The following is a 25,429-nucleotide window of genomic DNA, read 5'->3' on the forward strand; positions in this document are numbered from 1 at the left end:
CTTGTCAGTATGCACAGAGCCTGCTTAGTTCTGGCAGTGCTGAAGTCAGTTTGAGAACCACAGCAGAAAAGGCGGAGTCCTGGGTTGGTCATTTAATAGTTGGCGGGGAGGTGGGAAGGGGGTCTTGAGCATGCTTGTATGTTTGCTCATCTGTAAGAGTAATTAAAATCCTTTCTTTGCAGGGTGATTGTGAACACCTGGTGAGAGAATGCATGTGAAGGTCTTTTAGTAACATTAGAACACTACAAAAACCGCCCACCTGGACTTGGGGAGGGTAAATGAAGAACCAGCTCTTGAGGGCTTGCAGTCTTAAGAAATGGCACAGGGGGAAAAGTTCTAATGCTTCTAAAGACCCAGCACCTTCATCCTTAGACATTGCTGCTCCTTCTGGCTGGGCAGGCCAAGTGCAGACCGCACTGTGGCAACCTGCAAGTGCAGCACCAACCTGCCCAGGAAAGAGGGAGGCCCTGTTAGGCTTTCCAGCCTCAGAATTGAGACCTCCTTGTCATCAGTCACCTAATGAAGATTCCCTGAGTGCCAGGCACTCGGTGACAGCAGTGAGCAGTAACCCTGAAGCAATGCAAAGTTTGAGAGTACCCTCTTTTTTTTGAGACGGCGTCTCACTCTGTCACCCAGGCTGGAGTACAGTGGCACGATCTTGGCTCACTGCAACCTCCGCCTCCCGAGTTCAAGTGATTCTCCTGCCTTAGCCTCCCAAGTAGCTGGGATTACAGGCAGCTGCCACCATGTCCTGCTAATTTTTTGTATTTTTAGTAGAGATGGGGTTTCACCATGTTAGCCAGGCTGGTCTCGAACTCCTGAGCTCATGTTATCCACCTGTCTCGGCCTCCCAAAGTGCTGGGATTACACGTGTGAGCCACCGAGCCCAGCAGAGAGTCCCCTTTCAGAAAGGCCTTTTGCTTTTAGGTGCAAACACTTCTGAGGCTCAACAGGTCTGAAGTAACCATGGTCTTTGGTTTACTTCTCCTACCTACACATAGCTAGGCAGCTCTTCTTCTACTGGCCTGATTTTGCTATTTTCCCATGATAAAGTTGAGGGAAATGACCAGCTTCTCCTCCTGATGTGTCTATGAATCCTTAGTCTGATTCTAGAACATTCGCACCTTGCCATACATAGCCATTTCCCCTGACAAAAATAATATTTACATTGTAGTGTCCCTGGGGCAGACAGAGATCACTAAGCAGCAGCTAGAAAGTAACTAAGACTTTGGAGCTCCTCCAGTGAGCCGCATCCTGTGTGTGGCCCACTGGGTTCTCACCAGCATCCCCCGAGGCGGGCATGTCAGCTGTGAAAGACCAAAAGCACACGGGAAATGTGAAGAACTGAAGTCCTCTGCCCTGGAGTCATGCAGATCAGACTTGCCTTGGCCTGACTGTTGTTAGTGGAAGGTATAGGAAAAAAGTCCACAAATCAGTCAGAACTGCAGTACAGATTTCCGTAATTTATGCATTCAAATTTCTTTCCAGTTGATTTAATGGAGTGAGAAATGGAATAGCTTCCCTGTCGTCTTCACTAGCAATTTGCATGCTGAGAAAGCTCAGCTGTCAGAGAAGAGGCAATGCTTTTGTGGAGAATGCTTCCAGGCAACATGCGTGAACACACGTGCCCCACGTAGCTCAGCTTCCCTGCCACCAAAGTGTGGTGATGCTTCCAGGAGGGACAAAACAAAACCAGAGATAGAAATGCATACAGAATTCTTTTATTTAACTTAAACCATGTAGTACTTTACTAGAAAAAAGCAGAGTAAGAGAAACTAACGTTGCCTTAGCTTCAGCCATTCAAAATAGACAGTTTCTTTTTTCCATAATGTAAAGAATCCAGAGTATATCGGAATAACAGGAATAAATTCTTACAACAGAATATACAAAAACATTTTGAAATTTTTTTCATCTACTGATTTTTTTATATAAACAGGTTTTTTTTAGGAATAATTTATACACAGAAAGTCATTTTATGTAACAAATTGGCCATGTTATTACCTTTTTTTTTTTTTTACTTTTTTAAAAAAACTTTTTTTAAACAAGAAAACTCAGAAAATGCATTATTTGCGGTGCATCCATTCCATCCCGCCTTCTGGTTTGATTTTTTTATCCCAGATAAAGGATACCCAGAGGTAGACAAACTCTGGCAAACCTCTCACCTCAACCTCACTGGCTTAGAAAGCAGACAGGTGTTTTCGCCAGGCGTCTCTTCCACCTGTGGATGTGTGTGTGCAACGCCAAACATCCAAATGAAAAGTTGAAAACAACCCAAATAGTTTCCGGGTCTTTCTCCCATGTAGTGCAAAAACCCAGGTGTTTCCCACAACAGAGATACTGTGGAGTTGGGAGACATGGCCAACAATCCACTGGAGTTAGAGGAAGTGGAGTCAAACTTTAGAACAAATTTTTGTGTATGCTGTAGTATTAAAAAGAATTGTTTTCTGTATTGGAGATATGTTATCTTCGGGATTCTGCCTTCAAAAAGCATTTATCATGATACGAGGCATGTAAGCAAATGGCCTGTGTGCCCCAGAGCTGTCATCTTTTATGTGATCACTGTGTATGCTGTAATCATCATGAAAACCATTGGCTGTGCAGTCAAGTCTTCCCATGTCCATGGCACTGCGTGACAATGACGGCAGCCAGACCAACCAAACCAGATGCTGAACGGTGCCACGCACTGCTGGGCTCCAACACCTCTGCTGTTTCCATGGCCAATGAGGTTCTTTCCATCTGTTAAAGTAGCTACACTCCAAAGGGAAATGACCAGTAAAAAATGATCCCCTTCCCAACCAGAGGGTTCTGGAAGACCAAGATACTGAAGATACAGAACTACTTTTTAAATCATCATTCCTTTGTTATAAACTAGGGCACAAAACATGGGGGGAGAAGAGGGTGAACCACGGCTGGGGTCAGGGAAAAATCCTTTTTTGGCATATTGTAAAGCTAGCTAGTAAACAGGTGTCCTAAAAAAAAAATGGATCACAAACACATTTGCACACACAGAGAAAAAAAGTGTCTTTAAATTATTTTCGGCAATTATAAACTACAAACATTTTATAAAATTATTCTATGTTCTTACAAAAATGCAATGAAACATTTAATTAGTTCTTGTAAACCAGATCTTCGTCAACTGACTACCCGTAATCTACTGGACTTAAGAGCCCTATTGAAAATGCTAATGAGTGACTAGTTAAAACAATGTTGACCAGAAAGATGCGGACACACACACGTGGACATACAAATGAGTGATTATGTTGTTGCAGAAACAAAATAAAACCCTAAAGTCATGCCCCAGAACTGACAACTGACGAGTGCGATGTAGTTCGTGTTCTTGAACAATTCGCCTTAACTCCGAGATCAGTTTCCAGAGTAGGATGTTAGGTTTCTTTGTTGAAACCAAATGCCCATGGATGACTGCTGAGCCTTGATGTGGTCTGATAGCTTCAGAAACCAACAAGTTCAAAACATTGCCCACATTTCTTCCAAGCCCTGCACCCAGCTGCTCGTAACTCTTCTCTGTGCCAGGATCCCTGTGACAATGGTTCCGTACCTACCACCTGGTCATTCCACCATCAAGGAGCGCTCACTTCTCCAAATGACGCAACCAGTCATCTAAGATGAAGGCCAAAAATGAAACCCTCTGACCTGTCCAAGGTCTGTATCTTCAGCATCTCTGGCAACAGAGGTTCAGTCTAAATAACATCCTCTCTTTAAGTTCTCATTTGTACCAACAGCTACTTCAGAGTGAAGAAAGTGTCTTTCATCACTGGTTCTTAAGGAGTGGATCTCTGGTCCACATCTCCCAATGCTGCTTAGCCCAGGAAATGAAAAGACAGCTGACAACACAGAGTAACATTAACGAAAAGAACAAACCCCAAACTTTAAATGCATAACTGGGACTGCTGGAATGGGCCAAGGCATACCATGGCGGGTCACTGTCACCAGGAGGGTGCCTATGTTTTAGAAGGAAGTGGCCACCAACACTGTCTGGCCACCCTGGAAGGACCCAATGTGACAGCTAAGGACACTAGACAAGCATCCTAGCCTTCTGATCTCAGTGTGATCTTGCCACAGAGCCACTTACAAGCCATTCGGTCACCAGCCTGCAGAGGTGGACTGCTGTGGGAGAGGCTTCGGTGGAACAAACTGGCCTAGAATCTGGTGCCACAGAATAGTTGGCTCATAAATCTTTTATCCCAAAGCACCCCTATTTGCACCGAGCATCTTGTCATTTGGTAGTTCCACAGTGACTGCTCTTCTATTTTACGAAGCCACTTTTCCTACCACTGAAATGTGGTTCCGCATCTTAAGAAACAGGCCAGAAGGAGAGGCCCGGTCGGCCACGAACATGGTCTTCCATCTTCTGAGGAGGCGGCTCGTTCCAACGGTATGTCAAACGTCATGACATCCAACGGTATGTCAAACGAAGGAGACCTGGGGTGGTCTGGGTCTCACACAGCTCAAGTTCAACAATGTCTCCAGTACACACCAGCTCCTGCTGCCTCAGGGAAGGGCTGTGTGGGAGAATGTCTTAATGCTCACATCAATTCCATGATGTGCCTCAGTGGTTCATGTGACTTCAAGCAGTGTGAGCTGCTGGCAGAAGGAGGTTGCATGGAAAATGCCACAACTCAGCTTAAGATTATTTGGACACAAAAGAGGAAAATCAAGAGGCGGAGAAATCAGCGTGAAGTTAGGCTAGAACTGTGGATAGATGATGCCTTGGTATAGTCAAGGTGGGTGGGTTGGTCCAGTAAAATGACTGCACCATCACACAAGCCAAGTTTTCTCTTTTATTGAAGTGTTTCTGAAGCATTTGTTATGATGGGCACTACACTGCTAGTGTTTTCTACTTAAAGAAAAGCCACCTACATAAGACAAAAACAAAATGACATCAATAACTTGGACAGTTTAAACAAAACCCTTATAACCAGCTGATCGATCTGTAGAAATCCAGTTGTGGAAACCGGTAGGTATGTGCAAAAGAGAGGAGAGGCCATTATTCCAAGGGGTCACCTACAGTGTGGAAGAAGAAAACCCTGATCAAACAGTATTTCTCAATGACCTTAAGATCCCCGGGGTCTTGGGAGAGATGGGTCCTGTTCTGGCAGGAGGAAAAAGGCTCCTGAGCGCATTCACTTAGTACTGGAATTGCAAAGGAACCATCCACACTTGGGGAAAGCTGCCCACCACATTTCCCAGCTAAATCATCAGTGCCTGTAAGAGCAGCTGCTGGAAGAGGGGAGCGAGCCGTCTGTCCTGTGAGCAGCAGGACCAGGGACAGACAGAGGTTCAGCCCTGGCGGGGGGTGAGACACCACGGAGGCTCGGCGCCGACCACTGGCCTTTCCAGCCCGAAGGTTTGGTACATCTCTGTCTACCCCTAGGGGAGGAGGAGGTGAGGGAGAAGTTGAGAGGGCAGCCTGGAGGGGGAGGAGACTCTGCTCCTGTGTGTGTTCTATTAGGGACTGGCTGTGAGGTTAGGAGCCTCTGCATTCTGGAGCACAGGCTGGGCAGATCTTACTCTCCAGCTGCTGCTGCAGCTGCACCTTTGTGCTGAATGAATGCAGCAGCCATGGCCGCATGGCCCTGCCTCGGTGCAAGCCTCCTCCAGGGATGCAGGAGCAGCAGCAAGGGGAGCAAACCCAATATGCCTTTACCCAGGAGATTCTCACAGAGACTATGCTGCCTGGACACCTTCCTGTCCTCAGAACCTGAGGAACAATTGCTCTCTTAAGGATGAAATGTGTTCGATCTGCATGGAAGCAGTTTGTTCCAAAGACAACCAGCCAGGGACAGCCTGGTGGCCCCCTGGAAGTGTGCTCTGGTGCCTTCCTTGGCCTCACAAGGCCACTGGCTAGGAGAGGAGGAAAAATGTAACACCTTGGTGGAAACCAAGATAGAAAAAAAATAATAATAAAAATAAAAGCAACACAAAACGAGACATCTCAGAAAAAGGCAAGCTGTCTGAAATACGCAGAGAGGTGAGTCAGTGTTGCTTTGACCCCGGAATACAGCCTGGCTTCTCCCTGCATCACCTGGGTGTGGAGCCTGTGGCGTGGATGAGGTTACCAGTATCAACGGCCTATTGTCAGGTGCTGAGAAATGTGAGATGTATTCTTTTGTCTATATACACATATAAAAAATAAGAGTGAGGTAGATAAATGTTTGGGGGGAAAAAAACCCAAAAAACCAAAAACTGTCCCATCACTCATACACACACACACCCCACACACATACACACACCCTTTCCTTGAAATTTAAATTCATAATGGGGCTTCTCTACAGTGATTGAAACTGGCATCACAAAATAAATTAAAAGAAAACTCCTACATATAATACCTTCTTTTTTCTTTTTTAAAAGGGAACACACTATGGGATAGAGGCTAGAGAAAGCAGTGAGACAAACTGCTGACAAGCAAAAAAAGCACTACAGACTTTTTTTTGTGTTTAATCTTCAGTCACAACTAGCAATCACCATATCCCAGTTTTGTTCTTACTCCTAAACATTTCCATCCCAGAAGCAACTCTTGTGCCGTCATCTCTCTGGTGAGAAGTGCTAAAAACAAAACAAAACTAAACAAGACCCCTGGGCCCCGAGGACCTGGATTCCTGGCCGAGGGAAAGAGGGCCAGCACCACAGCCCCGGTCCCCTGGCAGACAGCCCCGGTCCCCTGGCAGGGAGCAAAGGGGCTCTTGGGCCACCGTGGCGTCTGCGCTGCCCCGACCTGGCGCTCCAGCTGGCACAGCCCTGAGGATGCCGCCCTGGGCCAGCCTGGATCCCAGGGTCCCACTCCCTGCCAGTGCAAAGGAGGTCCCTTGGGATGTTCTGGTTCCAAAGACAGGTCGGTCGGTCGGTCTGGTGAGGGTGCTGGCAAGGGCCACAGCAGGGCCTGCCGGACCACGCTCTGCTGCTCCCTTGGACTCAGCAGCTGTTTTTCATGGGATGGAAAGATTAAATAGCCATTAAAAAAAATAGTAATCCAAATGCCTAGTGTCTGCAGTTAACACTGCTGTTGTACCCAAGAATTAAAAAAATATATATATGTGTGTCACAACCTAAACAAAGGCAAGGGAAAGAGAGGGTGAGGCTTCTCAACCACGGTGGAGTGGAAACACTGAACAAAGACGTGTGAAGTATTTAACCTTTGTTTTTCTGACCTGAGTTTGTATCATGTCTTGCACTGTAACAGACTCCAATGCTGTGAGGGCGGGCTGGGGAGAGGAGCACGGCCCTCTCAGGACGGGTGCCCAGCCTTCTTTCCGCCTCGTGCCCTCACCAGCCTCGTGCCCACAGAGCCTACGGGTTAGAAGACAACTAAAGGGGGAGGTGGGAGCAGGGAGGGGGGATGTATTTATAAAAAGGCATCAAACAGTTCATGGCAAATTATGTCGTAGAAGTATCAATTACCGGGAAAAGAGGAAGAAAGTCACGCACTCTAGTACAAAGCATAAGAAGTTTCTTGGAGTGAGCAGAAAGGGGAGAGGGTGGACCTGAAGGTTTTCATAGATTAAATCCACAAAGATCAAGAACAAAAAAAATAGCAGCTTTTTTTTTCTGTACAGACGTATAGATGAATATCTGAACCGTAAAAAAGTTATAAAAGTGACATTAAAGACGATGTGTATGCAAATGTTTCATGGTCTAACATAGAACTGTAAGACCCATGAAGAAGTCCTAGGAACAGAGAAATGTCAACAAAGCTTAGAATGCTTGAATCCATTGACTGCTTTTCTTCTTACTGCTGTTGTGGTGTTTGAATTTCTTTCCTTGCAAACCTGCATCAACAGTTGGGCTGAGTCCCTGGAAACCCCTTCCCATCTGTGTCCTTGGGGGTGGGCAGGGGAGCTGGGGCTGGGAGAGAAGCAGGCATGGGGCCCCTTGACTCAAAGCCTGTCCACCAGGCTGCTTCAGGGCCTACGGCCACCAGATTCTTGGGGGTTGGGCGGGGGTGGGGAGGCAGGGCAGGAAAGCCAGTTTAGCTTCTCCCCACCTTCACTGAGAGAGAGTCCCATTGTGTCCAGTTCCCCCAAATAATAACCTAGTCAGAAGCAATGAGACCTGTGTGCATGTGGCCTTGAGAAGCACAGCAGGGGCAGTCAGACGGACGGAGCGTGTCGCCAGCGTGTCTCTCAAAACGGAGCAACCAGATGCCACGCTCACCCATGCCTCCGGACACAAGGAATCAGCGCAAGGACGGTGAGGGAGAAAGTTCAGGATTTTGGCAAAATTAGGCAGCGTTAAAATGGTAACAGCCTTGGATGAACAATGGCCCTTTGTAAATTTCATGTCCCTAGAAAGGTGAAAGATAAAGGTAAAAATTTCCATCTCCACATGTTTTTTTTGTAATGACCTACGGTGTCGGGTGGGTGTGTACAGGGGTTGGATGGGGCCACAGGGACAGCCACTTCCTCAAACTGATAAAAAAGGGCTTCCCAGCTGGACTTACGGCAATTATTTTTCCATTATGAAGCAGAGAGAAAGAGAAAAGTGAGAGAGAGAGAGAGAGAAAGGGACGGAGAGAGAGAGAGGATGAGGAAGGACAGGGACAGAGTAAGGAGACTGGTTCTCAAGTGCTCTGTTGCTATTAAGTGTTGTCATTAAGGTTCTTAAAGGCCCATGTCAGTTAAGGGTTTGGGTAGGGAATAAAAAGCTGCTTGCATATTGAAAAAAGGAACATCCCAAATGTGTTTACTGCAGAGAAGCTGTCTCCCGCGGGCAGCAATGGCAGTTCTGAAGATCCACTGAGGTACAGGAGGCTTGTGAATAGATTGTTAAAACTTTCTCTCTCCCCCCACCCCGCTGAACAAACACGTTACTGTTTGCACAGATTCAGGATCCAAGGATCAGCAGGTCGAAGACTGGGGCAGCGGCAAGGCCCGCTCGTTCTTGCGGCCACCGTTCATGTGTGCGTAAGGCTGTCTCTCATCGAAGCTGGCGCGGAGCACCAGCACTCCAGGGCCGGGGCCGTTCTCGGCCTTGTGTCCTGAGTGTCTGTCGGGCAGTGGCAGGGAGGACGAGGAGGCCGAGGGGTCCAGGGGGACGCTCTCCATGTTCTCTGGCTCCAGGTCCAGCTCCTCCGGCTCGGGCAGCTTGTTCTCCTCACTGTAGTAGAAGGAGACCTCCCGGAAGCCAGGCTCCATCTCGTCTTTGATGCTGCTGATGATCTCCAGGAAGGAAGGCCTCATCTTGGGGTTGTACTGCCAGCACATGCGCATCAATTCAAACCTGCAGCCAAGACACATGGAAGGGGGGTCCAAACTGGGAGGGCGTATGTGGCCAAGAGGCTTCATGGGCCGCCTGCAGTGGTTTCCCACCTATAAGCGTATGGTGGGAGCACTGAATACAACCCTACTGTCCCTCTCCGTCCCTGGCTTTCTGCCTGGATGGCCCAAGTGGCCTTCAGAGTCTCCTGTTTTACCTCGTATGGTTCCGTTCACTTCACTCAGCACTACCACAGTACAAAACCCAAACTCTCCTTTCCCAAGAAGCACTAATCTAGGTCCACACTGTCCATCGTTACAGGTATTATTTATGGTGTCAGTGCTAAGAAATAAAAATAAGCAGTTTTCTATCTGAGACATCTCATGCAGCCACTGCTGAAACATCCTTTCCAGAATTAGAAAGCAGGAAACCCCCGGTTTCTAAGAAGGCTGATGAGTGACCGCAGCTTCCCCAACGCTCTCTCTCCAGGTCCCACCTGTTATTTCTAAGCTTCCTCCTGGTGCAGGGCTACCCCTGGCAGAGGACCAAAGGAAGAAGGCACCATGAGGCCAGGCTTGCAACACAAAGAAATACACACTCCGAGTCTGCTGCTGTCTCCATCTAGCACCTGCTTGCTCCAGCCCTGCACAGGCAAGCCCCAGCCGATGAGCCAGGCTGTTCTGGACCAAACAAGAGGCCCAGTGTAGACCCGAAGCCAGATTCCAATGAGCCAGCAAGGAGAGCCCTGGGCACGAGTCCACTCCACAAGCAAGGACAGGCAGAACAGGATGACGCTTGTGCTGTGTCTTGGTCGCATTGGCTGGGCTCCGACAGCACCTGGGCTGCAAATATCTGTGAGGCCCTCAGAGTCGCATGGGACAAAGGAAGTCTTGCCAGCTGTGGCCAGGGCCCCCCACAAAAACAGTCAGCCACACGCGGACAAGGAAAGCCGGCTGCCCTGACCCAGGAAAGGCCCGGGCTTTGACAAGCTTCCAGAACGCAGAAAGACCCAGGTAAACAGACTTTTGGGGCAAAAAGGTACAGCTGGCTACCGTCCAGGGCTGGCCATAGTTCTGAGGAGTGACCGCCAACAGCCCTCTTACGTGAGCGTGAAACCAAAGTGCCTTCCTTTCCACCTCTGTTCTCACCAGGAAGCTCTCCTCTTTGTTTTAAAATTCTTCCTAAAAGAGATGCTTTTCCATAAAAGTGGCCACATAGAACTCTCCACATCTAGGAAACTCAAAGCACCCAATGGCATCTAGCCTCCTGTCAGGCCGGCTGCTTAACCACAGACCACCTGCCCATCTCTGGCTTTCAGGGAAAATTCCAAGGGGAGGCCCCTGATGTAAGATAAGCCACTAGGCCTGGAAGCTGGCCTGCCAAGAGAAGGGCTCTAATGGCCACCTGGCAGCTTCCTTCAGATGGAGACGGTGCAACCTTGAGGGAGGGTGGGCCTAGGTGTGAGGGAGAGCCATCCAGAATCCACTAGAATTCAGCGTTCTGGAGCCTGGGGGCCTGCATCTCCACAGGGTCTAACCCGGGGCTACCCACCTCTGCCCATCAGCTGCACTGGCATGGGCCATGCTCCCTCATTTCCATGTGGGCTGCAGCTGCTTTCCAGCTACAACTACCAGCTGAGGACATTAGGACAGAGACCGTGGCCTGCAAGTCTAAAAATGCTTATTTACCATATGGCCCTTTACAGAAGGAAGGTTGCGGGTTCCTGTTCTGGGGGTAAAGGAATTAGACAAAATATGAAGCACCCCACAGTATGCTTCTTAGATATGGAGAGTTCCATGTGGCCACTTTTCCGGAAAAGCATCTCTTTAGCCACCATTTTAAGTCTACCCCACAGCAGAATGCCGTGTGCACACTAGGTGCCAGGCAGTGAGGCAGTTATGTGTGTGAACTGATGAAGTCCTCACGAGTTTGTGAAGCAGGTGCTACTGACTATAATACACACCCATGTTACAGACGGGGGAACAGAAGCACTCAGACATTAAATAATTTGTCCAAGGTTACGAAATTCATAAGGGTGGAGCTGGGATGGAGTTCTCTGTGCAACAGGATGACTACACTTTGATTGCCAACGACCCCGGAAAAAGGAATTTTCTCTTAATCTAAGTAAGAGTAACCCTGGGCCCACCAGGAGACCCTCCCTCGCCTAACTGTCCAAGGGACAGTCACAGATGTCACAGGGATGTGCTTTGCAGTGATAAAAACTGGCAGCTTGATGACAAATAAGCCTGCCTTTCCATACTCCCCATCACTGCCTAAGAAAAACGATCGGGGTTAAAAAGAATTAAAATAGGCCATAATGACATGAAATGCATCTCCATATGGCTGGGATGTGAACTCCTCTCCAGCTGACTTGCCCCTGGGCAGAAGTGTACCCGGGCCAAAAGCATGAGATGTGCTTGGCTTTGTGCCCTGTGGCCGGGGACTGAGGAGGTGCCACTGGAGGGGCAGCGAGGCAGTGACAACAGCACAAACAAGCCATGTGATGCCTCTTTTAAACCATTCCAGAGTAACAACCCTTCCAGGGCTGCCCAAAAAAGGAAGTCTTTTTTGCTCTGTGGGATTCAAGACCTTGTTTACTATTTCCACGCATACAAAAAATCTCCATTAGACTCTAGAAGGATGTGTGAGCTGATAAAACTCATCTTTTAAAAAGCACCTTTTTTTTTTTTTCCCCATGGGTCAGCTCTGGCAAGTCTGGAGCCATCCTTCTCGAATGCTCTCCCCTTTGGGGGACACATACCCAGCCCTTCTGGAACAGGGACAAGACTCAAATGGAATTCCTGCCCTGCTGGGAAGCAGCCTCCTGGGGGCCAGCTGTGCGCCCTGGAGGCTGGGTGATGGTCAGCAGGATGAGCACACGGAGGTGCCTCTGTATTCCCATTCCACTCTTGGCCCTGATGTCCTGAACTGGACAGGCTGTGACCTGTGTGGGATGTCAGCAGGCCACGAGGCACCCGCACATTCCCGCATGCTGCCGACGCTCACCGGATTCCCAGAGGACCTGCAGGGCTGAATGTGTCTCTCTGCTGGCAGTCCTCAACAGTGAGGGTTGTCTTAGGAACCACGCCTCAGCCAGGAGGACATGGGGCCTGTGTGCCTCTGTGAGCTCACTGGGAATAACTGAGCAGGAGCGCCCTTCCTGCCTGTTTGGATCCCACTCAAGCACTCGATTCCCGCAGAACCAAACTGGGATTCCAGCAATGGGAAAAAATACAAAAAACCATCAGATTTCACTAAGTTTGTTTCAGACTCATCTATTAGTTGATAATGCTCCAGGCTAAAAGTTCAGATTCCCTCCTGAATCCTGCAGACCGAAGACATCTCTGGCAAGAGTCCGGACACGTGGAGCTGTGGAAGTGTTACCAGCAGAACAAATGGCTTCCTAGCCCAAGTTTTCCACGGCTGCGTTCACACCTCTGTCCCGGCCCTTATCCCGGAGCATCAGAGCTGGGACCTTTTACGTCACTACGTTTCATGAAAGCCAGGGCCACTCCTGGCTCATCTGTGTGACCTCAGCGTCAGCATGCACCCAGAGGGGCTTAACAACATCTGTGGCATAAATACTGAGATCTGGGCTGAAATAAGGCTGAGGATGGGCTTTGTCATCAATCTAAAGTACAGACCCAACAGGGAACCACAACCCAAATCTGATGCCGTGGTACTTGCTGAGTCAATTCACACTGAGTCATGGCGTTGAGACTCAGACCTCAACACCCCGTTGCTTGGGGACCATGGAATCCTTCCTCTACAGCCAGAACACTCGGTGACACTAAGGGGTGAGAATCTGGCTACTTCCTGATGGTGAGCTCCAGTTCACCTGCAGCCACTGAGCTCCTTCAGCCCCCCAATGTCACTAGGTAGTGCCTGTTCAGATCTCAGAACCACACAACTCACACACTTTCTCAACTGGGACCTGGCAGAGGTTTCAGGGCAACTCGCAAGGGCTCACGGACTCTCCTCTCTGGGATAAACAGAGGCCATTCTTTCATGTCTTGTAACAACAGAACTCCCATTCCAGAACCCTCCTTTCTCACGTAAGCTCATCAGTAAACTCAGAATGACAACATGGACACTCCCTATGAAACCAAATTGCCTCCTTTCACTCTACTTTTTTCTTGGAAGGGAGAAAAATTCTCGATGGCAAAGCAGAAATGCCTCCTGAATTAAACATTTAATGTCAGAGTAACCGCTTTGAGTAAATTTCCTTGTCACTCTATGCTGGGAACAGGAAGTGCCCTGCGTTTCCCATGGCAGGTAGGCTGCATCCCAGGCAGCTTACGTTAATATTAAGACCCCAGTTACCTGGAGGTGGACCAAGTAAGAATCCCACAAGTCTCTTGTAGATAAAACGTTTACCCGAGTCAAAGAGAAAGCACAAAAACAACACACTCTCCCTCACCCACCCCAAACCACAGAAGCAAAACTCACACCTGCTTTCATGGGCTGTTTCTAAGCTTGCTAAAATACCACCAGTTCTAATATTAGCCTAGATTCTGGCACTGTACCTTTATGCAAATTCAGTGGTCATCAGCTCTCATACTCCATGGCTTATATTCAGACTCGAAAGCATGATTTTTCTTATAATGGCTGACAAGAAAACAGTGGCTGTACTACTCAAAGTGTGGAGCGGATGGTCACCTGTGAGGGGCACTGGGTGTGTGTGTGTGTGTGTGTGTGTGTGTGTGTGTGTGTGTTGGTGGGGAGCAGGGGAGTAGCCAGGCTCCCGGATCCCCAGTGGTCCTCTCCCTCGTGTCCTGGAGCTCACATCCCCATGTGATTGACTCCCGCATGGTGTAACCTGAAGGAGAAGGTGGGAGCTTCAGAGTGTGACTTCTGAGGTCTGGTCAGAAAGGACGTTGTGCCTTCTGCTCAGGTCCTGGATCTTTTACTCTAGGGCACAGCAGGCAAACTATGTACCTGTGGGTAAAATCTGGCCTGTTGCCTAGTTTTCCAAGGTCTATGGCCTAAGAATGGTTTTAATGTAAATGGCTAAAAGAAATTCAAAATAAGAATATTTTGTGACAACACAAGAGATTATGTGGAATTCAAATTTCAGTATGCAAAAATAAAATTGTATTGGAACACAGCCACACTAGCTTATATGACACCTCCAGCTGTGTTTGCTCCACAATGGCAGAGTCAAGTAGTCACAGTTGAGGTCGTATGGGCCCACACAGTCAAAAATATTTTTTTTTTTTGAGACGGAGTCTCGCTCTGTCGCCCAGGCTGGAGCGCAGTGGCCGGATCTCAGCTCACTGCAAGCTCCGCCTCCCGGGTTTACGCCATTCTCCTGCCTCAGCCTCCCATCAAAAATATTTTTTAGCCGGCCTTTTAGAGAGTGTGCCAAACTCTGCTCTAAGAGAAGCTAGCTATACATCCTGAGACACTTAGGCAGTGCTACAGAGAGGCCCATGTAGAACAGGGTGGTTCATGCAGGGCATACTACCTATGCAGCAACACCTTGCAAGTGGGTCTGCCTGCCCCAGGCAAGCTGTCAGATGACTGCAGCCCCAGCGGACAGCTGGGCTGCAACCGTGAGAAGGGCTCCAAGCCAGAGCCAGCCGGCTATGCCGCTCCTGCATTCCTCACCTTCAGAAACCTCTGAGTGATAATACATGTTTACTGTTGCTCTCAACTAGTAGGTTTTGGGTAGTTCGTTATACTGCGATAAAAAACTAACACAGAGAGAAGAAGAATTTCTATACTGGCTAAGAAAAGGTACTAAGTGGTCTTTCGAGTCTCTTCCAAGTTTGGATTGTGGAGTTCTGAAGAGGCCATGCTAGCAAGTTTGCTTGATGAGGGCTCCAGGAAACCCAGTGCTTCTGCATCTGTAGGTGCCACCCTCAGAGAAGAGGAGCCTCCCATCACTGGCACAGGCCCAGGGCACCAGCCAACTTTCCGGTTCTGGCCCTGCCTCGATAGGACAATGGGGACCCCGACGTGTGCTAGCTGTGCGAGGGTGATGCCTTCACTCTGGCTTTCCCTGGCATTCTTCCTGCAGCCACCTTTCTGAATTCCACACAAAGTGTCCATTGCCTGGGATACACTTTAGCTGAACCTATGTTCAGAAGCAGCAGCTAATTGAGCATGACGCCCAGCCAACATACTCCCAAAGCACAGGGGTGTGTGTCTAGTCTTCCCCACCCCATGCCCTCCAGAGGCAGGCCATTTACAAGGAGCTTAGGGATTCAGTATTTGTAGCAACACTCAAAGTGCTATGAAACAAAAATAGCACCTTGATTGTTTGATAAGGACAATGATTTCTGAGACTATGGAATTCTAAGATGCCCCCCAAGATTGCTGCCCCTGGTGTAAATATCCCATATAATCCCCTCACTTGAGTATGGGTGGGACTTGTCAACATGAGAGGATACTTCACTCCTCTAATTAGGCTTCTAATCAGTTGACTGAATCACTTAAAAGGGAGAGATTATCTCGGGTAGATCTGACCTCATAGGTAAAAAACCAGTAGAAGCAGTAGAGAGTGATCCTCTTATCAGTCTTGAAAAAACAGACTGCTGTTATGAGCAGGCCTACGGAGGGTGTATATGGCAAGGACTGTGAGTGGCCTTGGCCTCCAGAAGTTGAAAGCAGTACCCAGGTGACAGGTGCCAAGAATATGGGGACCTCAGTCCTGCAACTGCAGAACCCTGAGGTGCCTTAAGATGGCCCTGAGCCTCAGGTGAGACCGCAGCCCCACTGACATCTTGATTTCTGCCTCCTGCTACTCTGCAGGAGGACAAGAACACCTGCATCTGGATTCCTGGCCCACACTGTACGGGACCAAATGAGCAAAGCTTTTGTGGCTGCTGGAGCCCGCATTCCCTCCTGTCCACCTGACACACGTCTGGTTTGTATTTATCATCCCGTCACTGTGGACCCAGCCTGAGTCTGTGCTGGCTCCAGGTGGGTGGATGGGTGAGAGGTAGGAGCTGGGTGCCTTCATGCAGACATGACAGTCCAGTAATTCCTCAGGATCCTTTCCAAAGTGAAGCCAGGCCTGTCCTGAAAAGCATTTCTGGAAATCTCCTGAATTGGTCTTGAGAACATAAAGGGAGCCTACCTTTATGTTCACCTATGGAGATCCAGAACAATCTCTGAAGCCTGCCTTAAAGTGCATGTCAAAAGCAAAGTCATTGTTCCCAACCTGTACCTGTTGTGCACCTGACGACTGAACCAGAACACCTTCACCCCCTCCTCAAACTCGTTCCAGGAAAGACAAAGAGGCCTCCCTGCTCCAGCAGCTCTGACCTCCACTGAGCCACCAACAGCACCATCCATGGACACAGAGTAAGTCCTCCACCAAAAGTGGGGCTTCTCCAGGGAGTGCTGAGTAGTGAGGCCTCACCATCACCGTGAGGCATCACAAACTCTCTCGTCATCTGACAAAACTTAGGACTAAAAGCTGCAAAGTGTTTTTTCAAAATAAGTGGGGTTGCCAGGTGCGATGGCTCATGCCTATAATCCCAGCACTTTGGAAGGCTGAGGCAGGCAGATCATCTGAGGTCAGGAGTTCAAGACCAGCCTGGCCAATATGGTGAAACCCCATCTCCACTAAAATTAGCTGGGCGTGGTAGTGGGTGCCTGTAACCCTAGCTATTTGAGAGGTTGAGGCAGGAGAATTGTTTGAACCCGGGAGGCAGAGGTTGCAGTGAGCCAAGATCACGCCAATGCACTCCAGCCTGGGCGACAGAGCGAGACTCCATCTCAAAAAAAAAAAAAAAGTGCAATGAGAAGACAAGTTCACCAGCGCTTCGCAGGGATGTCAGTTCACACACACTCCAGGTCCACATTGGTCAGTGGATGAAGCTCTGGAGAGCATGTTACTTGGATGGTTTATGACTTTTGTGAACACTTAACAGAGAAGACATGTGGGGCAGGGTTCAGAAGACACTAAGCTGACCTTACATGGCGCATGCTGGAGCCCTGACCATGCAGCTCTGTGTACACTCACTGCAGCAGTTCTCTCAGGCCTGCCAGAGGTGGGGCGGGGGGCTCTTGAATTTGACTTCAGAGTAGTAAGTGTTGTGTTGTTGCCTTCTTTAAAAAGAAACAAAACCTCACATGGAGAGGATGAATAAGGATGGATTACTCTGGCCAAACATTTCAGAGACATTTGGCCTGAGACACTATAGTGCGAACTGCAAATCAGAACGAAAGCATTAAGGAATATAGGGTAGAATTAAGGTGCCCATGGAAAGGCACAGGTCTACCAACCAAACTCAGCTCCTTCCATGAGGACGAACCTTTCCTCAGCCGCACCTGGCCAGAGAGGCGAAGGACCAGAGAGAATGGCTTTAATCTGATCTCCTGTGACCCAGGAAAACAGGCATTTGAGAAGAGAAATCAGAAGAGCACTGAGGGGGCCCAGGAAGTACATACAGCATGTCGGGGCAGTTGTCTGGCTTGTCCAGAAGGCCGCCCTCCATGACGAAGCGAAGGACTTGCTCGTTGGACAAGCCCTGGTAGGGCTGCTCGGCCAGTGTGGCGATCTCCCAGAGGACAACCCCGAAGGACCTGCAGGGAGAAAAAAACTGTGAGGAGCTTGGAAAGGGATGGACTGAACCATGCTGCCCCTTACTTTCCAGCACTTCTTACATCCTGAGCAGAGAAACTGTCCTTACTATGGTGACAGTGATTGTCAGACAGCGAGCCAGGCCCTGGGCTAAGTGTAGGACATCATCCTCCCTTTGTTGCTGCTAATGTTCCCCATAGACTAAATTCAGCCCTGGTGGTAGAGCTAATGAAGGTGATGGTGAGGGCACTTTCAGCATCCCTTGCATGGTCAGGAAGCCCCTGATCTGTGCTTTGAACGCAGAGTATACTGGGTTTGTCATCTACCTAGTCCCAGCCATTTACCTGGCAAGGCAGTACCTCCCAAACTGGCTTTAACCCAAAATGAATGACATTGTTGTCCAAGCCCCAGCATGGACATTGACTTGGTAGCCTCGAATGAGGCCTGGGACAGTGAAGCTTTACCAAGCTCCTCAAGTGATTTTTATAATCAGACAATTTTGGAAACCTCTACCCAAGTGGTTCTCACTGCTGGCTGCACAGGAGAATCTCCTGGGGAGGTTTTCAACAGAGGTCTGGACACCCAATAGAAACTCTGATTTGATTGGTCTCGGGTGAGGGCCTGGGTCCTGGAATGTTTAAAAGATCTATAGGGATCTTGAGGTCCAGCTGGGCCAAGGGAGAAGAGAATTCCTGCTGCTCCCCCACCTCCAACAGCGCTGCGGAGCTGCTGGCCTGGAGGGCCTGTGTCATAGGTGGGGGGACCAGGGTGTGCTGCACTGGCTGGTAGGGGGTATCATGGAGAAAGAATCCTTAAGCAGAGAAGCTGGCTGAGGAATAACTTTGTAGTGAGCAATTCTGCCATGCATGCAGCTTTGTCAGTTTAGAAGATCAAACTACTGGAAAACAAATTAAAACAGATAGTACACGTACACAAATTTCAGACAGAATGTTAAAAAAGACAATGCTGGAATCTGCAAAACAAATGTGCCCTCCTAGGGCAAATCTCCATAATTCACAAATTCTCCCTGGCCTGTGTGCCTTTCCACGTGGTTCCCTTTGGCGGAGTAAAGTAGGCTACTCATCAGCAAGTAGGGGCAGGGACTCTAGCTGGACCTGTCCTGGGCTACAGGTGCTGGTTAACCCTCATGGAAGAACCTGGGGCAGGAGATTTTCCACCAAGAGTTCTTGGGACCTTGACCTTGTGCCCAAGTCCACAGGGCCCCTGACTGTATGAGAATGTTTTATTCACTGCTTCAGCTACTTTCGGTGAATCAAAATTTTTTGTACAAATTGATACTAAAAGTAGATGCTAGACAGAAATAGAATCTTAGCAATCAGAGGACAGACCAACCCAACGTCCTTTTTAACTGCAAGTGACCAAGAAATGCTGTCATCTTCAGGTTGTACAAGAGACCCAGAGGCCAAAGAGCAGCTTAGAGAGGCCTGGGCCCAGGGGAGAAGGGGCTCTCCCTCAGCTTTTGCAGGAAGCTCTGCCTTCTGCAACCAGCCCAGCCATACGGGCAGCATGCCTCAGATGCCAGCGGCAGTAAGACACACATCTGAAATGCAGCTTGGTACAAGAAATGACTAGCTCTCCAACAACAAAAAATTAAAAATAAAATAAAAAAGAAGAAATGACTAGCTCTCTGCTTTTGCTGACTGCAGGCTGGTCTGGGAAATGGCCTGAGGATGTGGCTCCCTCCCAGGCCCACTTCTCCTCTTGCCCCACGTGCCTTTCCTGGCTGTGTCACTGGCTTGCAGGCAGCCAATTCTCACGGCATGGCTCCCACCTTGGCCCTCACGGCCCAACTGCTCCATTCCAAGTTCCTGGTTACTGGGCTACCCACAAACTCAGTGCGTCTCACACTGAACTCTGATTCGTGCCCTGTTCTTCCCCGGCTTCCCTGCAGCTGATGCCTATTCCACCTGAGCAGTCTGCCTGCTGTCACCCATGCCCTCGGCATCCTCGGAGTCCCACTGCGACCTGTCCACTCAGGCTCACATCTGTCCAAGGTCTGGCACCCTCCTTCTGTCCCCCAGAGCTCCCTCAGTGTGCAGGATCCTCCTTGCCTGGCCCACCACACCCCTCTCTTCTTTGGTTACAGCGTCTTGCTCAACGCAGCCGTATACTCCGGCTAACAAGAACAACTTCAAGCACAGCTCTAATCACCCTCCGGTTCAGAAACCTTAACAGGGCTTAAAGAATTAGTCCAGAATCCCTAACACAACAGCTGAGGCCTGGCTTGATCTCTCTGCAGCCTAAGTCCCCCAAGGAAACCCCACCAACCCCACCTGCAGCAGGCGCTCCCTACTGCCATGCCTGCCCAGTATTCTCACTGCCAGGAACTCCCCCATCCCGCCCTGCCCCGCTTCTTGTGCTCCTTTTGTGACAATCCATACTCAGGGGGCCTACACAACTTCATCTCTTCTGTGAAGGCTTCTGCAACCCCAAACTGTCAGAATTGCTTCCTCTTCTCCACAAGACTTTATCCTTCAAGGACCAGGACAACAATGACATCATCATCATCATCATCATCATCATCATCCCTGCATCTTCCACACCCCCAAGAGCCTTATCATCACACACAGGCAACAATACAGGAGGTAGCAGACCCAGCTCTCCACAAATGCTTGTCAAGTTGAACTGCAAAGCCTATCTCCTGAGCAACTCTTGTCTGAGGTCAGCATCACCTGTCACCGAGGGCCACCAAGTGCTGGAGTCTGTCGTCCTTCACAGCTTAATGTGACAACTGCAAGGTGTGGAGATTGAACCATCTCTACCCAATACCAGTTGCCACAGCAGCCATTTAAACCTCTATTCAGGTACCACAGACTTCTCTAGACAGACCTTACCTTACAGATGGAGCAACCGAAGGCCAGAGAAGCTGAGGTTTAACACAGCCACACAGCCAGTCAGAAGCACTGAGAAATATGCAACACTTCTGTGGTTTTCAAAGCCGGTATTTTCCTATGTGGTGTTGGCTATTCATGACTTCATATAAAATCAAGTCTTCCATTTCATGGACAGGTTTAATCTTCAAACATTAGATAAACGTCTCTGTGTAAAGCCCTTTCTAATTAGGAATATTGAGGTTGTTTCCCCAGGGAGCAGACCTGCGGCTGTGAGTCCCCCCGCAATGCCCGTGCTGGATGGAGGCAGCATTCAGTAACTACACTTCCCCACACCAGGAGGCGATGGTAGCAATGGCCCACTCACCAGCAAATTAAAACCTACAGAGAAATCCACATTCCCCACAGATGGTAATTCGCCATGAAAGAAGCAAATAACCTTGGCTATTTGTGACTATTTAGAAAGCTTCTTAATAAAAAATAAAGATTATGTGTTGGGTGATCCAGATGCTCAGGAAGAAGACGCAGCTCTAGGCTGTGGGGTGCAGTTCCCCAGTCCTTTGCCTGGTCTGCTCCATGCCTAGAGGGCACCCTTGTCATTTCAGAGGGACAGGTGCTACAGGGAGCTGCGGGGAGAGCAGCTACAGCGCCCAAGGGCCTGGGAATGAAGTCTTGGAAGACAGCAGGAAACCTGGAGGTTTTCTGCCTAGAACAGACACACCTCCTTAGATGATTCCTAGACCTATCTTATCAAGAACAGAGCAAGGTATGCAATTGTGCTACAGAGAGAAGGTCCAATGGGTGTCACACAGAGCCTGACGCAGCAGAACACGAGGGACTTGCCTAGAACAAGGACGTCTAAAGCATGAGGCTGGCCTACCTCTGTGAGGAAGTGAACATGGAGTCCCTAGAAACCTCTTAGCAAAAGCTCAACCACCAGCTGTCAAAGATGCTGTGGGTGCGTTGGGGACTGTGCCTGACTGCAGGGATACATCCCAAATCCTAAAATTCTGGGGTCTCTTCCACAAAGTCAAATAAATTTGTGTTTCTTTCTAGATTTTTAACTATTTAGGAATCATTGCTTTGTGCTGTTGAATACAATCTAAAATCATTTCCATTCTTTTGAGAGGGACAGCTTTAGTTCAGAGCCTGGACAGCTGAGAAACCTACTCCAACGCCCTAGCCTTCCTGACCTGTGCTATTCTCAAAGCCTGTGTTAAAAACCAAACAAAACCTGAAGCACAGTCAATGCCTGAACATTTCATGGAATGAATACCAAACGCCTATTCATGTTTATACGTATCTTTTCGTATTGGTTCATAGTAGTTATGTAGTCAAATGGACAGAAACTGGCATTGAACACACCCTATGTCCCTTTGTTGCTGCTTGTAGCAATAACTGCTAGTCAGAATTTGGGTAAAATTTGCCTGAGAGATATTAACAACACTTTATTGTTCTATCCTGCTTCTGTTCTCCCTGGCTGTATAGTTTTCTATTTTATTATACTACAAAGCTGACCTCCAAGCTCTTGGAGGCACAAAGCCTAGAATAAACAGATGCATGCACGTACCCAGGCTTGCCCTCTCCTCACCATCCCAATTTCTAAAAACCATGCAGAGCACTTTGCTTTGACAGTAAAGAGATAACCATCTTGGACAAGCTGATTGCAAAACAGATCTCATACTTGAGCTCAAGAAGCAATTATGCTTTGCCAGGTCATATTCAAATGCTATTTCCAATTTGCACCTGTCTTCAAAATAAGATCCAAGGCCCTTGAACTGTGAAAGGTTTACGAGGTTAAAAAAAAAAAATGATGTCAGTCACTATTGAAATAGTTCCTCTATGCGGTCATCCAGACTGTTGGAGTAAACAACTACCATTTCTGTAACACAACAGCAACGGGATCCCCCCCAGAGGAAAGCCAAGACACTAGCTGACATTCTAGAAGGTGCCTGTGCCAGGGCCTCAGCCTGCCAATAACCTCATTTGTATTTCAGAACCTGACCGCCTCTCTGCAACGTTGCCAAGGAACCACAATAAACAATACTACCTAGAGGCCTCTGATCCCTCGGCCGATGAGCTTCTGCTAGAAGACACTGTTTACAATAAAGGGAGACGTTTTGCTTCCCATAACCATCCCTGGGTCAGCAACGGTGGATGCCCACTGAAAGACAGACAGCAGATGGGACCAGCAGGAAAACACAATCAGGACTCATAAGCTTTGGGTCTAAATAAAGCACTGTCTGCAATCTGAGGGTTAGATTAGGTGAGGCAGACACACAGACAGTATCTGTTTATTAAAGAGGAAAAGAGAAAGAAGGCAGGCAGGGGAGAAACAAAAAGAGATGATGGCTTCTGGCACATCCCAGCTCCTGGAAACATAATTGGTGTCCACTGAAGATGGAAAGAAATGCTGGTCCCACAAATTCTTTAAAATCCCACAAATGCCCTTCTGCCCTTAGCTAGCCCACTGACAACAGGAACACCTCAATGATGAAGAAGCGTGGCTCACACAACACTGAGCTAAAGCTGGAAATGGGTAACAATGAACAGAGAAAGGTAAAGCCCTGGAGACTGAGCTGGTGGGAAGTGAGGAGGCTGGGGGGTCCAGGCTGGCACTGCAGTAAAGGCTGTCATACCAGACGTCCGAGTAAGTGGTGAAGACTCCATCCTTGAGGGACTCGGGAGACATCCAGCGCACGGGCAACAGCCCTTTCCCTCCTTTCCGGTAATAGTCTGTCTCATAGATATCTCGCGTCATCCCAAAATCTGTAAGGGGAAGAGAGGGTGCAGAGTCACATGCTGGAGCAGGCACCACTACTGTCGCAGCAGAGGACCCTACACTCATTTTGTGTGAAGAGACATAAGGCAAGACACAGACACGTCCCACTTTAAGGCAGCCAAATATTAGGGTTTGCAATTTTATAAGGTGGAGACAGTAAGGGATGATTAATCACATGACAAGCAAATACCAAGCAATCTCCACTTTTAACATATTTACAATCTGATTCCCTTAAGAAGTTAATTCCTTTATTGCATTTAAATGGGAGGCAGGCTGAGTGCAGTGACTCAACACCTGTAATCCCAGTACTTTGGGAGGCTACGGCAGGAAGACTGCTTGCGCCCAGGAATTCAAGATCAGCCTGGGCAACATAGCAAGACCCTGTCTGTATAAAAAAATAAAAAATTAGCCACTTGTGAGTGATGGTGTGCACCTGTGTTCCAGCTACTTGGAAGGCTAAGGTGGAAGAATCACTTGAGCCCTGGAGGTCGAGGCTGCAGTGAGCCATGATCACAACACTGCACTCCAGCTTGGGTGACAGAGACCCTGTCTTGAAAACAAAAATTAAGAAAAACGGAGGCAGTGTAAAAATTAGAGTCCCACGATTTAAGAAAATATGTAGTACTGCAGAGACCAATGGTCATTTACACACGGTTTTAAAACCTGACCAAATGAACAAGAGAGTACAGATGCTTATTTACTTGGTAGCACTGCCCCATCATTGGAGAAAAGTAAATAATTTCACTGCTTAATAAGGGGGAAAATATTCAGAGTAACAATTCATGATGACAAAAGTACCCAGTAAGATGCCGAAGAGATGCTATTTACGAGGCCCCTGAAGCTATTACTCAATATGTTTTTCAACATAATACTCCCACTCATATTTGAAAATTTCTTCCATTTTCCATTTCTCCAGAAGATGCCACATAATGATGTTTGATGGCAGGCTCGCTTTATAATGCTAAATTATTGCTGCTTTGTGAGATTTTGATTTTGCACTCAATCATACAACCTTTTCTTAACTGGACTCTTCCATTTCTCCTTCCCAGGAGAAAGGGCTTCTCTACTTTAAAATGCTCATGTATGTCTCTAACTCATGCCACAAAGAGGTAAGGCTACAAAAGCAAACACAAAGAGAACAAAGTTCCTTGGACTTGAACCAACATAATTTACTTGCGCTATGCTAAGAGCCCTCAAACTGCCTCTGGTAAAATTACTTGTCATATTTGTCATCCATGAGATGCTGGGCATTGGGAAAACATCTTGAACCCTTGTGAAGAATAAAAATGAAGTGCGAAAGTGTTATCTGTGAATTAATCCAGTCACATGCAAATAGGGGATTTGCCTTTACTTGCACAAAGTGGAAAAGGAATCCTACTAAAAAACACAAATGATCTTCCTCAGCACACATGAAGAGCTTAAAATTCTAGAAAGAAAAACCATGATCACACACACACAAAACACTATAAATATGCCACATGGCTCAACAGCAAACATGATCCCTGCTGATTTGGATTTAAAATGGCAATTGGCACAAAAAACACCCCTCCCAGTGTGATGCACAGTGGGGAGAAACTGAGTTCCTCCCATGTGCCAGGAGGGTGGGAAGACGACACAGACAGGAACTGCCATCTGGAGAGGCCCTGCCCCGTGCCAGGCACATGCTGCTGCTTTCCTGTACCAAGTCCTCACAATCCCATGGGGTCTGTTACATTATCACCCTACTTCCGAGGTGAAGAAATTGAGGCTCCTGGGTTAAGGCACCTGGCCCAAGTCTCTCATCAATTAGTGACAGAACTGGCCCATCTCAGGCCCACCTGGTTCCCCAGTCCCTGTGCTCTCCCCTGTGCTGGGGAGCTGGCTGACATTTCCATGGGGACAATCTGAGTTCTACAGAGAGGGAAGGGGAAGGAGAAGGGGAAGAAGTGAGCTGGGTGCACGAAGGAAGCCCAGCCAGGGACACAGGCAACTCTTCCCTGGGAGCCCTGAGGCAGGACGGCCTCTCGGGACTCCTTTGCCTCTCTAAGGGCTGCCCAGCTTCACAGGGCA

At 48.4% G+C, this 25,429-nt stretch overlaps 1 protein-coding gene across 3 annotated transcripts in view; it reads right to left on the reverse strand.

Moving 5' to 3' along the window:
- Window positions 1–1,705: 1,705 nt before the first annotated feature.
- The window catches only part of IGF1R (insulin like growth factor 1 receptor), a 318,403-nt gene continuing 294,679 nt past the window's right edge, over window positions 1,706–25,429 (reverse strand). For all 3 annotated transcript variants that reach the window (XM_050798204.1, XM_050798202.1, XM_050798205.1), the window contains exons 19-21: window positions 23,238–23,367; window positions 17,614–17,748; window positions 1,706–9,234 (exon numbers count right to left, since the gene is read on the reverse strand). In XM_050798204.1, the coding sequence (XP_050654161.1) occupies window positions 8,853–9,234; window positions 17,614–17,748; window positions 23,238–23,367 (647 nt within the window). In that variant the 3' untranslated portion in view covers window positions 1,706–8,852. The remainder of the gene's footprint in view (window positions 9,235–17,613; window positions 17,749–23,237; window positions 23,368–25,429) is intronic.

The sequence above is a fragment of the Macaca thibetana genome, chromosome 7 (assembly GCF_024542745.1).
Source record: "Macaca thibetana thibetana isolate TM-01 chromosome 7, ASM2454274v1, whole genome shotgun sequence".
Lineage (NCBI taxonomy): Eukaryota > Metazoa > Chordata > Mammalia > Primates > Cercopithecidae > Macaca > Macaca thibetana.